The sequence below is a fragment of the Oryza glaberrima genome, chromosome 8 (assembly GCF_000147395.1).
Source record: "Oryza glaberrima chromosome 8, OglaRS2, whole genome shotgun sequence".
NCBI classification, from domain to species: Eukaryota; Viridiplantae; Streptophyta; class Magnoliopsida; order Poales; family Poaceae; genus Oryza; species Oryza glaberrima.
Window position 1 is genome coordinate 23625144 of NC_068333.1, and position 14772 is coordinate 23639915.

General features: G+C 42.1%; 1 protein-coding gene across 2 annotated transcripts; it reads left to right on the forward strand.

Moving 5' to 3' along the window:
* Positions 1-10077: 10077 nt before the first annotated feature.
* LOC127781103 (ACT domain-containing protein ACR6-like) lies at positions 10078-14166 on the forward strand. 2 transcript variants are annotated; one of them, XM_052308009.1, is made up of 7 exons: positions 10078-10537; positions 11845-11890; positions 12026-12140; positions 12539-12606; positions 12708-13343; positions 13430-13534; positions 13618-14166. In XM_052308009.1, the coding sequence occupies exons 1-7, from the start codon at positions 10455-10457 to the stop codon at positions 13978-13980; spliced, it is 1416 nt and encodes a 471-aa protein (XP_052163969.1). In that variant the 5' UTR covers positions 10078-10454; the 3' UTR covers positions 13981-14166. The 2 variants fall into 2 exon arrangements, with proteins under 2 accessions (XP_052163969.1, XP_052163970.1); XM_052308010.1 differs by lacking the exon at positions 11845-11890 and having other exon boundaries at positions 10434-10537.
* The last annotated feature ends 606 nt before the right edge of the window (positions 14167-14772 follow it).

The following is a 14772-nucleotide window of genomic DNA, read 5'->3' on the forward strand; positions in this document are numbered from 1 at the left end:
TACGAATTGTCGCCGCTGCAATTCTCGGTGTCGAAATCGACGAACAAGAGAAACGATCGAATTGCCGCTGCAAACGTCTGAATGTCGTCAGATGAAATTCAGGCCACCAATCGGAAAAGGCTGTTTGACCAAGCAACGAAACAAAAGAAATTAACTGATCTCGAGAAAACACAGCTAGAAACAAAATAAAAAACAGTTCCCGACGACGGTGGCTGGGTCTGTCACGGCCTCACAGGTCGAAACAAAAACGTAACACACTGCTCAAGGGGAAAAAAAGAACTCGCCAGGCCGTTAACCTTTTTACCCCTAAATCAGTGACTAACCCAGAATAACAAAAATCACCAAAATTCCTATACATGTCATAACACATATAATACTCTAATTTTCAACTAATAATATAACTATTATAAACTAAAATAGCTAAAGAATGAAATTCTACTCGGGGTCCTGTGACGAATACTGTAGAAACGCCGCTGCCTTCATTGTAAGCAATGGTTTGTTACAGTAGGTTAGTTATCAGGCGCAATCAAAATTTAGATTTTAAAATTTAATTCCAGAGCCAATTTTATGGTTTTCCTTTTTACCAACTACACAGTTCGTTTTTAAGTATTTGTCATTTAAACTGCTAACAACACAAACATAAAAGTTTCATCCGTATATTGTTTTTTTCTTTGCATCATTCATATTTCTACGGTTTGTCGGAAGTAACTCAAACGATCAGAGCAATTCTTTTGAATGTGTTGAAAAGAAATTCCCTCGGCAACGATAACACCTCTTCTGCAATGTCAGAGCTCTTGTGTCGCTTTTGTGTTTAGCTTGGTAGCGATGTCCTTCGTTTGGGCTTCGCCGTCATTGTTAGTTATGTAGCAGTGGGTTTCAACCGGTTTTCCTGTAATTAACCGTGCAGTTATATAGTTTTTGGGCCTGGTTTTCCTTATAAACTGGGTCAATTCTCTTATTCTAAATATAAAAGCTGGAATAAAGTTCCGCCTCGTTTTTTTTTAAAAAAAGAAAAGAAATTCCCATTTTTTTCTTCTCTTTTTCTCTCTTGCCATTGGGACTGTGCCATCGCTTTATCACTAGGTACCAGGGCTTCAACTGGACATCTCAGCAACCGATGCACCATGCATGCAAAAATGTTAATGGTCCATGGCCAATGCAAGTTGCTCCTGCTGCTACTTACCGGCCATGTGATTTTGCTATGAGCCTATGACGACCATATCCTGATGAAAGGTGATCCTGATTACAAGTTGAGACAGAAAATTAAAGGGCCAACTTTCTCACTCGATCGACGACGCCCATTGGATATTTTGGATATCAATATTCACATGTCTAGATCATATCTATCTCAAGCAGTTCATCTTGTTTTTACAAGAAGCTTCTCACTTTCTTTTTCTCTTCTTTCAAACGGGTGGTAAACTTGGATATCCTACACAAAAAGGGCTACTGCACTGACATTACCGGCTGAGTTCGTTGTGGTGTTTCCGAACCTCCACTTTTTGTTTCCCGCAAGCACATTTCCCAAATTATTAAATGGTGTGTTTTTTAAAAATTTATATAAAAAAGTTACTTTAAAGATTATATTAATTTATTTTTAAATTTTTTAGCTAATACATAATCATACGCTAATATATTGCTATGTTTTTCGTGCGTGGAGGATTTGTTGTCAACACACACCAAAGAACACATAGCCACTGGGAAATCGTTTGCTGGTTAATTTGTTTCTCTTCTCTTCCTCCCTACTTTTGGGAAAGAAGGGAACATTTGGGAGGGTCACATTTCTGGGCCAACATGGGCCAGACCCTTCTCGCCCTCTGGCGAACCTGTCGCGTCGCTCTGGGTGGCCCACTTGGCCCACGGATTGGAAGAAGAGGATAATTCTGTAGGACCTATGCTAGATTTGGAAGGCCCCACCTTGCTTTTGTTTCTACTTTTTTTTCTACTGAGTACAAAAAAAAAAAGAAAAAGTGAAAATATATCTCCAGTTCATTCTTTAATTTGTGGATGCATGTACCATATCAAATATCGTGAAAATAGTTGATGGGTTGAAATCTTAACCGTCTGGTTATGAAAATGCACGACACACTTACATGCCACAATTGGCCACATCAGTTTTTTTAATAAGTTTGTAAGGATTATTTTACGTTTATTTTTTCCCTTCACATAAATAGCAACTTGTGTCGTCGGCCGATTGTAAATTGTACATATAAAAATGGAATCTAGTAGAGTGCTATGGGCTATTCAGACACGCTTCCAAAATTTTGTATTACCAAACTTTAATACATTTTGGCACTACCAAATTCCGATAGCGTTGGTTGTGTTCAGCCGTTGCCTTACCAAAATTTGGTAGCATTTCTAGGAGCGAAAACTTCTAAAATTATCAAAATTTGGTAGGGTAGCATTAACATGACAAGTGTGTTTGTTTTGTTGCCTTACCAAAATTTAGTATGGTTAACAGTGGTAACAAAGTAAACAAGCCCTATATATGTTAGCTCTTATATTCCAAAAAAAACAAAAAGAAGATCAAACACTATGTTAGAATCATGAGGGGGTAAAGGAAGGTTGTGTCTTCACTTGTGCTAACGATAAATACATGAGACAAAAAGGGGATTTCAATGGTTGCCAAGGCCAAAAAATGGCCTTGGATCAGCTAGCAAAAGGCGACACACACCGAGATCTCGACCACGGAAGGGGTGACCCAAGATCTTGCCAAGTTATGGGATTCGTCCGGCGAGCAGTCTGGCTGCGTTGTTCGTATTTGCTGCAACTTGTCATCGCGCCAGTTTGCCACCAGACAAAAATCACTAAAACGTTGTAAAAAAAAAGTAGTACCAACCGATGAATGAAATCAAATGAAATGCTCTAGCAAGCAGCGTCCCGTTCTGCATGAGGAAAAAAAGGGCCAAATTCAGTACGGTTTTATGGGCCTTTTGGGCTTCGGCCCTTTTCATTCATGAACATACAACTTCGAATCCAGTAAAGTAAGCAAAATAACAAAACAATTGGTGCTTGCACACGGCATAATTATATCTGAAGGGAAAAGGTACGCCGAAGGTCCCTCAACTTGTCATCGAGTTACAAAATCGTCCTCAAACCACAAAACAAGATATAACACATCCCCCAACTTACAAAACCAGTGCAAACTAGATCCCAACTTATAAAACCAGTGCAAACTAGATCCCTCGACGGTTTTGACTCCGGTTTTGTCCGATGTGGCAGCTGACTCAGCGTGGGTCCCACGTGTTAGACTCTTCTTCACCCCTCTCCACCTCTCTTCCTCTCTCCTCTTCTTTTCTCTCACTGGCAGCACCAATGGGTGGGGAGGTCCGTGAGGAGGCCGGTGGGGGAGACGGGAGTCCGGCGGCGGCAGCGGGCCCGCGTGGATGGATCTGGGCGGCTGCATCGGCTTCGCAGGGGCAGCCTTCATCGCCCTCTTGGCGTGGGCGGGGCGAGGGGGGGAACCGCCTTCTTCACCTCCTTGGCCGACAACGCTTGCTTCTTGGCAGCGGCAGAGGGGCGCGGGGTCCTCTCCTGCCTCCCCCACCGGCCTTCTCCCCACCCACCGGTTGAGCTACAGTGAGAGAAAAGAAGAGAGAGGAAGAGAGGTCGAGGGGGGGGGAAGAAGAGGCTGACATATGGAACTCGCGTGGGACCCACATTGGGTCAGCTGCCACGTCGGATAAAACCGGAGTCAAAACCGTCGAGGGATCTAGTTTGCACTGGTTTTGTAAGTTAAGGATGCATTGTATCCGGTTTTGTGGTTCGAAGACGATTTTGTAACTCGATGCCAAGTTGAGGGACCTTGGGTGTACTTTGTCCTATGTAGCTAAAATGAAGTTTGGGCATCCATTGGAAAAATGATACGCCTAAAAAAAATATTATTACAAACTATTGAAAAAAAAACGATGCGGCAAACTATGATAGTATCTTTGACTTGTAATGACGACAAATTAATGGGATCAAATGGGTTTAGATATTTGTTTTTAAAGAAACAGTGCATATTGTCGATCCATTGTGGTCACGATGATGCAATCTCGAGAGGAAAAAAAATTATACAACTATCATCCACAGAAGGTGATGCGGCACGATGTGATAGGAAAACGTTGGTGGATATTTTGCTGTGTCGCACTCGTACGATGTAGCGGCCACGATGGAGTACGTGCGCCACCGCGCGGCGTACGTACTTCGCGCGTGCGTGGGCGTGGCGGCGTGCAGTGGACCATCGGCCGTGCACCGGACAACTCACTCTGCTGTCACGTCCACCTCCAATTTAGTAGTGGAGCCTAAACGGACGCACCATCTAAGGAGCAGTACTCACCTATCCTGCTAAACAACTACAGTAAGCATTTTCTTTTTCATTAACCCATTCCATTTTTGAAAAAAAAAACAATATCAAACATTTCGTTTTAAGATCTGATAGGCAGGATTCATAAAACCGATCGGTTTGTACGAAACCGCCAATGGTCAGGTTTGTGAAAACCGGTTGGTTTTAGCTATTTTCCGTACGGTGTTGACCGGGAGTTGTCGGTTTTTACCCATTTTCAATCAACAGGTGAGTAGTGGTTTTTATTCCAATACGGAGAGGGAAACCTTGATTCTAGGTTTGTTCAGAACAATTGAAGGTTAATGATAAAATTATATTGGCGCTCTTAGATATTTACTTGATTAAGAAATATCACACCTAATGATACAACTACTAGTAACAAAATAATATGATGGTTTACGTGGCTTCTACTGCAAAATAAGATATGGACAACTGATAGATTGCAAATCAGACACTGGCCGAATAGTTATTTTTGTCAACTTGCTACAGGTGCCTTGAAACGGCACAACATCTCTTCTCCAAGGATTGCAACTTTGTGTGCCAGCTTTGGGAGAAGATACTGGGTGGAATCAACTACCATTTACCAATCTGCACACACAATCCAGAAGATACACTCCTTGAGTGGTGGAGCAAATGAATGAATATCACTTCATATGCTAGTAACATGGGAGATATACTGCGAGCGGAACAAAAGTGTTTTCAGAAATCAAGAAACCCCAATGCAGCAGCTAGTGATCAAGATCACTGATGAGATATCACAAGAATATTGTCCTAGAATCGCCAGTATTTTTCCCCTTTATTTCTATGTGCCTTTCACCGTTGATGAACAAGTAAATATTTTCCGTCTGCTTAATATAACACTAAGGGCCCCTTTGAATCATAGGAATGAAAAAACGGAGGAATAGAAAAAATATAGGATTCTGACATGAATGTAAGTGTAAAACAGAGGATTACAAAACACAGGAAAAACATAAAAATGACTGTTTGATTGGGCCGCAGGAAAAACACAGGAATTTGAGGAGAGATAAAGACTCAAAGGATTCTTTCCACGAGGTTCTACCTCATGTTAAATTTCCTCCAAAACTTACATGGGAAAAGACAATCCATAGGAATTTCATAGGATTCCACAGGATCCATTCCTTTGATGCAAAGGGCTATACAGGAAAAAATCCTATAGGAATGAAATCCTCTAAAATTCCTATGAATTTCCTTTGAATCAAATGGGCCCTAAGCCTGGCTCGGTTTGAAATAAAAACAATAATAATACGGTGGTTGGATGGATTGGGAAAATAGTACTCCATAATCACTTATACTTTTAGACAAAATTTAAATCCTAAATCGTTTATTTTTGTAAACAGAGGGAGTAGTATTTGCTAGATTGCTCTCTGTGCCAAACAATGTAACTGGTTCAGGACTTCAGGTAGCTGTGTTTTAGTTCACACCAAAATTGAAAATTTGGTTGAAATTGGAACGATGTGATGGAAAAGTTGAAAGTTTGTATTGTAGGAGAGTTTTGATGTGATGAAAAAGTTAGAGGTTTGAAGAAAAACTTTGGAACTAAACACGGCGGTAATGTCAATTGCAAGAAAAAATTGACATAATCACCGGAACAATGATGTCCAAGAAACTGCAGGACTGAAACGGTTTCTCTGTCAGACATCTAGCCTCTGGTGTCGTCAGGCCGAGGAAATTCCATTACCTCAGCATGCAATCAGCAGAGATTCTGATTAAGTGACAATTAATCCAGTTGACGTTCCCCATCAAAACGATAAACATGGAACATCGCGACATCATCACGTCGCACACGATTCGATCAGTAAGCATAAACATCTGCATTCAGTGTGCAGATCCTCGCACAAAAAAAGAAGAGAAGAAGAAATGCAATAATGGACATTGGGCCATGGGAGATTGAGGATTCTCCGCACAAAACATGATAAAATGATCTTGCGATCTACTTGCATTGCACCGAGAAAAATGCTCATCTGTTCCTGCTATCTTTGATTCCTCCAAACAGTTTCTGGATTTTGGTGCTTCTTCACGTGTCCAACAGTCTGTAATGGGCTCCCATTTGCGATGAGTTGCAACTGCACGCGTTGGATGCTGCCAGTGTGAGATGATTCTATTCTAGCTGTCGTGCATCTTATCATGGATTGGATTGGATTGTTGCCACCATCTGAATTCTGAAATCTCGCATGAACAAGCAGCTTTTATATATCATCATCTTGTAATCTAGAGCTCCCCTTCTGTCTGAAAACTAACTTTGTTGTTGCAGACTCGACTACGTTTGTGATGAATTTTAGCTCGACATTTCAAATGTTTTTGCGGCCTGGTGTGCCTGCGCAAAGTGGTATAATTGAAATCAAGATGTCCTTCTCACCGAAGATCTTTGGATATGAAAATCATGATGATATGTGGCAGACATTCTTTGCTACTACCTCCGTCCTAAAATAAGTGCAGCCATGAGTTTCTGCGTCCAACTTTGATTGTCCGTCTTATTTAAAATTTTTTTATAATTAGCATTTTTGTTGTTATAAGATGATAAAACATGAATAATACTTTACTCGCGACTTATGTTTTTAATTTTTTTTAAAAAAAATTCAAATAAAACGAATGGTCAAAGTTGGGCGCGAAAAACTATAGCTGTACTTATTTTGGATGGATGGAGTATCAGCTAGAACAGGTCTGGTCCACGAACCACGATACTATAAATGCAGTGTGCCAGTGTCCAGCGTACAAGTTGGAGTCACAGTCTTTTTCTCAAAATTCTCTCGGATACGTACGGATATAACACATCCCAAATTCGATCTGATGTGTCGGTTTAAATTAGAAAGATTAACAAGAAAAAAGAACGAAATTTAAGCCTATTTTGGTTAATATTAATATTGCCCCAACATGAAGGGTTGGATAAGCCTCTAACACGTAGGCCTGAGCGGGTGACGTGGCCGAACCGACACATGGCCCTATGAGCAAGTTTTATAGTACAGCCAACTACTCACTCCAAATCATCTATAGTCAATTTTATAGGTAATTCATACAATAGTTACCTATAAACATACTCCCTCCATACTCGTAAAGGATGTCGTTTTGGACAGCGACACGGTCTCCAAAATACAACTTTAACTTCTTGTTTCTATAAAAATATTTATTGAAAAGTGATATATGTATACTTTTATGAAAGTATTTTTCAAGACAAATTTGTTCATATAATTTTTATATTTTCAAACTCAATAACTTGAGAGTTATTCATGATTTATATTTCCAAGGTTTGACTTAAACATTGTCCTAAACGACTCCCTTTACGAGTACGGAGGGAGTATGTAGTACTACACAATTTGTACAGTCTCACGTATCATACACATATTCTGTTTTGGAGTCCGTACTGTAGCTAACTATAAATCTATAGCTCGATGTTCTTCTCTATCCTCTTTTATCTTCTTGAAATGTGCTTATAGCTGGCTTTATAGTGTGCTATTGTACATGCTCTAAGCAGGTGACGTGGCTGGTTCCGGCTTCCACCTTGCCTTATCCATCAACAAGTCAGCCGTTCCAAGCGTACAGGATCTGGCTGAATCCGACCGACGATATCGTAGCGGTAGGTCACCGACTGACTAGCTGGCTGCTGCCACGCGAGAAGAAGCCCGGTTAGCAGATGGTGACGTGGCATCTAGTGAAGTGGCTCATTCTGGATAGGGAGGCAATGGATCTTTAGTACGAGTAGCTTTCTTAACAAAAATGAACTTAATTTAAAGTGCACGAGTATGTATGTATATATGTATGTATGTATGTATGTATTTGTGTGTGTATATATTTCATGGTCGGGGTATATTTAAAGAGGGATGGAATGCAACCGGTAGAATTAGCGAATTTTCCTCGAGTTGTGTTGGCTTTTATTGAACCAAGCCAGCTCACACAAGTCAAAAACCGTGAAATTCGAGCGGTTTTTGATGCGTTTGCAAGATTCATAGAATTATAAATATTTGATAGTTTATGACATGATTTAGGCAAACTTTTAAAATATCGACCATCAATTTTATACCATGTTATAATTAAATTGGAATTCTCGGTGCAATTTTAAGAAGATTACCTAAATTGGATTTGTTATACAACCTTTAGCTCATGCTTTCATATATCCAACTATATTTTGTATACAACATGCAAAGTAGTATTAGATATAAATTCCCTAGATTGAAAATTACAACTCATTTTCTTCTATTTTTATATATATACCACCATTTAGTATATAATTATTACTATCAATCTACACAGTCATAATTTGATCCCACCATGATCAAAGGCCTTTCTTTTAATAATTTGATAATCTAACGTCAACTTTTTTGGGGTTGCTTTTTGAAGCATGAAAAGAAAAGAGAGGAAAAGGAAAAAAAAATCAGAATATCTTGGGTTCACGGTACAACCGACCAGACAATTGATAACTGAGAGGGAAAAGTGTATTAATCTCTTAAAAGAATATCTCATCGTTTTGTACATGTCATCTAAATGGTTATAAAGATACGAAAGGGTCTATAGCCTTTTTTAATCTCTAGGATTTGCTGGCCCAATTTTCGAAGATGCTCATAGTCATAGGGGTGAGTGTAATAAATTGACAAGATAGATTGATGCCCAGTTTTTGAAAACGCTCATAGGTTAATCTCCAGGATTTATCGGCCCAGTTTTCAAAGATGCTCATAGTCGTAGGGGTGAGTGTAATAAATTGACAAGATAGATTGTTATCAGGGTTACGGGTTAGGCATACCCTTTACCCTTCGATATACGTTACATATTGATATGGCATACCCACGCGCATGCGGATATTTCCTGTATATTCTAAGGAAACCTTTCACGGAATCTACAGATGGGAAGAATCCTACTCGGGCAGAACTGGGTCGTTGGCGTATCGTATAGGGTCTGATACCTCTGAGTTCTACGTGGAGACCTCCAGATCTGCGATATAAAAGGGGCCCTCCGGGGAGGGTTTAGGACATCAAATCTCAGAGCCAACACAACCTACACAGCCTACGAAGCCGGAGCCTACGAGGAGCCAAATCGTCGAGGGCTAGTCGAAACAACTCGACTACAATCTCGCCGGATCCGACAAGTTCCCTTGTTCCCTTTGTAACCTGTGTTTTCTACCATATAATCCCACATCAACTGGATTAGGGTTATTACCTATCAAGGGGCCTGAACCAGTATAATTCTTGTCTTTTGTTTGCTTGATGTCGTACTACGTAGATTCTTGTACCAACGTACCTCAATACCCTCTATATCCGGTCTACGGGTATCACCCGTCGACAATTGTTGCCCAGTTTTCGAAGATGCTCATAGGTTAATCTCCAGGATTTGCTGGCACAGTTTTCGAAGATGCTCATAATCATATGGGCGAGTGTAATAAATTGACAAGATAAATTGATGCTCAATTTTCGAAGATGCTCATAGGGACGAGTGTCTGCGTTGTACTATGTAATTCTAAAAAAAAGTTATAAAATAAATTGACAATATAAATTGATATGAAATATACTCCACAAACATGCAGGTTAAAAATTCAACTTCTATATGTTTTAACAAAAATAACAAATATAACTACGAGCGTACGATAACTATTTTCAGTTTAATTTGTCTTTTTTTTACAACATTTAGAAGTCGAATTTACCGTTACATATTTGCGGAATGATATATTGCCTATTAATCTATATTGTCAATTTGTTGTAAAATAAATTTATAGCCGTTTAGGTAATATGCAAGCGTCCTCTGGAGAAAGGAAAATCCATATCCAATTGAGAGGAAGCAGAGGGCGAGAGAAAGGAAGGAGGCAGGAGGCTGCCATAACTCCGCCCGCAACCTCCGCTCTCTGTCTCGCGGACTCGCGGTGACCTCGTACGTACCCCCGCGCTAGCTGTTAATGGAAACGCCGCGCCCTCTCCTCCTCCTCCCTTCCCATCATCCTCCCGCGGCCTCGCCCTCCTCTTCTTCTTCTTCCTCCTCCTTCCCCTACAGATAGCGAAGCGAGATGGATTGTTGTAGATAGGATACGCATACTGTGGCTCTTCCCCCCTAGCTTCTTCCATCTCCTCGATCGTGTTCAGTTTGATTTTGGTTTTCGCTTGTCACTGTGTGGGTGGTGGTGTTGTTGGCCATGGCGAGGAGTGGTGGGGAGTTGGTGGTGGTGGAGGAAGACGATGAATACGCCAAGCTGGTCAGGAGGATGAACCCACCCAGGTACGTATGCTGCACCTGCACGCACTAGTATCATCGATTCATCATCGTGCAGACACCCCCAAATCCAATACTCCATATCGATTTGGTCCTTTCTTTTCTTCTTTTCTTTTCATGTCTCTAGTAGATGATTAATTTGCGCTTCATATGTTTGGATTTGCCGCGTAGAAACGTTTGTCTTTTTGTGCTGTTTTATTTGTTTATTACTAGCGGAGCAGCAGGATGAGAGATTGTTGGCTTTGCTTTTCTTTTTCTTTTTTTTTTGGGTTTTGAAAACAAATATTGGTGTATTATCCTTCACCAGTGTTGATGGTAATGTTGTGTAGTTAATGGCTGCGCCATTTTCGCCAGGATTTTCGCGCTTAAACATCTCTTGCAATGTTCATGGAATCCATTGCTATGAATCGGAAGCAAATCCTGTGGATTAAAATAGCATCAAACTCCTGTATGCTCTGCCTGAGTGCCTGTTACCTACTCCGTACTGTATTCTCCATTTCCTTTCTCATCATCAAACCATTTCATCACTTCCAAAGTTATAGGACAAGTTTTTGAAAGAGAATTTTCAAAGCTGAAGTTGTCAGTAATAACACAAATATCTTCTGCAATTTACTAAAAAAAATCTCTGAAAAAATAAAATAAAATCTCATTCTGTTTTGATGAGCTTGGCCATGTTGATCTTTATTCTCCTCTGCCTTATTGCTACCTCAGTCCATGTTCTCCAAAGCTTAGACTGTCCTTGTTGGATTCCCCTCTCCTTTTTGGCAGAGAAGGTGGCTTATCTGGAATCTGTGATTCTTATGCTGCAACCCTAGTAAAGAGGCTTTACAATCCAACTGTCCCTCTAACCAACTTACAAATGGACTGTTCCCCATTTAATAAATGGATTCCAAATTAGCTTGTATCCTAGTATTGTAGTATATGAGTTGTTGCTAATTCATTGCCACCATATATGAATATTCTGTGTGCGTGTCTCTATTATAACATGAGCTTAATTATGTGGATATTTCACCTAAGCCGAGCCTATCAAAATGTTTTAGCATCTCATTGATATATTCCATATGAGTGGGACATTCAGTCCACCATTCTGCAAATAGAAAAGTAGTGCCTCTCTGAATTGTGCACCCAACTCAAAAGATCAACTGCCGAGCGAAATATTTATCGGAGAAAAGGTGAAAGACTTCAACAAAGTTTATAACTTTTTAAAAACTTCATGAAAAATTATCTAGTTGAGTGGAATTTGATTATGTCAAGGCATCTTTTGAAGACCATAAGAGGCTCATAGTATAACTGGTGACTGAATTTTCTTGCAGTGTTGTGATAGACAATGACTCGTGCGACAGTGCAACTGTCATCCGGGTGAGATTGTGCTTCCCTTTCGGACTGGACCATGCTAATTAAATATCTAACTAACCTCTCTACTCTTTGTACTACTACTAGCTTAGCATAGTTATTAGTAATTTGACAAAGCTTGGACTTTTCTGTCTTGCCCAGGTTGATAGGGTCAAGAAGCATGGCATTTTACTGGAGGCTGTTCAAGTACTTGTGGACCTCAACCTCGTCATCACCAAGGCTTACATTTCTTCAGACGGCAACTGGTTCATGGACGGTATAACAACTGATTAGCCCTCTTAATCTCTTGGTTTGATAACATCTTTTCCTTGAAAAAACATGTACTCCCTCCGATTTTATTTTAATTAATATTTTAGATAATGATATGGTCTATAAATTATATCTTTGATCTTATTTTTCTATTATAATATATACAATAAATAAATATATGTTTATTTTTATTACAGTACTTTGAAAGATAAGTCTATGTATGTTGTTCTAGTTTCTTTAAACTAAATATTTTTAGTTATTAATGGTTAAAATTATAAAAGTTTGACCTTAATATTGTCCAAAACGTTAATTATTATAGAATCGGAGCTAGTAAGGAGCAGTAATTCAGTAAAGTTTGGTTGACTTTTCTTCTTCCCTTTCTCACTTGGCTCATGTCATGTTCAGTGTTCAATGTGACCGATCAGGACGGCAACAAGGTGCAGAACAAGGAGGTCACTGACTGCATTAAGAAAGTATAATTACTAGTTATTGCGTGCTTAATTACTACTGATAATGATAGCTCTTGCTTGCTAAAGGTGATAATTACTGACCTTGGTAATGTGTTACGCTACAGTGCTTGGAGTCGGAGGATTACCTCGTGCCGCCGGCGACCTCGCCGGCCGGCGGCGCTGCGCCGTCGGAGGAGACCACCTGCATCGAGCTCACCGGCACCGACCGGCCGGGGCTCCTCTCCGAGGTGTGCGCCGTGCTGGCTTCGCTGAGGTGCAACATCGTGAACGCCGAGGTGTGGACGCACGACCGCCGCGCCGCCGCCGTCATCCAGATCACCGACGAGGCCACCGGCCTCCCCGTCCGCGACGGCGGGCGGCTGTCCCAGCTGCAGGAGCTCCTCGGCAACGTCATGCAGGGAGACGGCGACGGCGGCGGCGGCGGCGGTGACAGCAGGAAGGGCAGCACGGTCGTGTCGCTGGGCGCCGCGAACGCCGAGCGGCGCCTGCACAGGCTCATGCTCGACGACGGCGACGCCGGCCGATGCGGCGAGGAGCGGGGCGGCGTGGCGGCGGCGAAGGCGAAGGCGAAGGTGGTGGTGATGGACTGCACGGAGCGGCGGTACACGGTGGTGATCCTCCGGTGCAGGGACCGGCCGCGGCTGCTGTTCGACACGCTGTGCGCGCTCACCGACCTGCACTACGTCGTCTTCCACGGCACCGTCGACGCCGAGGGCGGCAGCGCCAAGGAGGCCTACCAGGTAATGCCATGCCATTGCCTGAACCAATCACCTAACGAGCTCACCTCACCACCACCTCATGGCCGTCGGCTGTGGTTGCATTGCAGGAGTACTATGTCCGGCACGTCGACGGCCACCCGGTGCGCTGCGACGCCGAGCGCCTCCGCCTCGTCCGCTGCCTCGAGGCCGCCGTCGAGCGCCGCGCCTCCGACGTACGTGCCCGCCATCAGCATTCACGGCATCGCCATTGCCATTGTCACTGATCGTAGGCAAGGTGTTCGATCAAATGTTGTAGGGGCTGGAGCTGGAGGTGAAGACGGAGGACAGGGCGGGGCTCCTGTCGGAGATCACGCGCGTGTTCCGGGAGAACAGCCTGTCGATCATCCGGGCGGTGATCACCACCAAGGACGGCGAGGCCGACGACACCTTCTACGTCTCCGACGCCTACGGCAACCCCGTCGACGGCAAGGCCATGGAGGCGCTCGGCGAGCAGCTCGGCCACGTCGTGCTGCGCGTCAAGAGCAACGGCCGCGCCGCCATCAACCGCGCCGAGGACAGCGGCGGCGGCGGCGGCGGCGGCGGCGGCGCGGCGTCCATCATTGGCAACCTGCTCAAGGGCTCGTTCCAGGGGTTCAGGCTCATCAGATCCTACTCCTGAAAAAAAAATTGCTCATTTTCTCACCAAGAAGATCAGAAACACGACCTTGTTCATACATAAGAATCATTAAGAATCTGACGACTTTAGCTTAGGAAATAAATGGAGAATGGGGGTGATGTAAATAGTCTTGTGGATATCTGAAAACGCCATTGCTTCTTCAGCATCATACACTTAGGTTAAGGTTAACTTGCATTGTACATATAATTTGTAAAGTGGTTCTCATCTAAAATTTGTGGTTAAACCCCAGTCTGAGTGAGGAATCCATATATCAAATCATACACACAGCACTAAACTCTCCTTCTTAAAGTAAGTTTATTTTCACCTATATCACATATATCAAATATAAAATTTAAAAAATATATTATCCCGCTTTATCAAATCTCAATATAATTATCTTATTTTATCCATTCATAATATTTTTTTTTATTTTTACAAATACCGATACAATGATTGCTTAAAATAAATTTATTCTAGATCGAAGGGACTCATGTTTGCACAGCTCCACTTTTTCTGGAGTTGGAGGTTTCAGCTCCACCTAAAATGGAAGCGGAGCTATATCACAAAATGAACTAGAGGTGGAGCTGGGTTTAGGCAGCTTAACAACTTCACTTTAGACCCAACTCCTGGAGCTAAATTTAGGAGTTTAAGATCTACCAAACAGGCTTTACGAGAGAATATTCATATTCTATAATGGTGGGAGTAGGTACCAGCAGCATTAGCAGCTTCGACTGTCAAAACATCAGTGCCTATTTGGTAAAGTTTCAACTCCTAAATTTATCTTAAGGAGTAGGG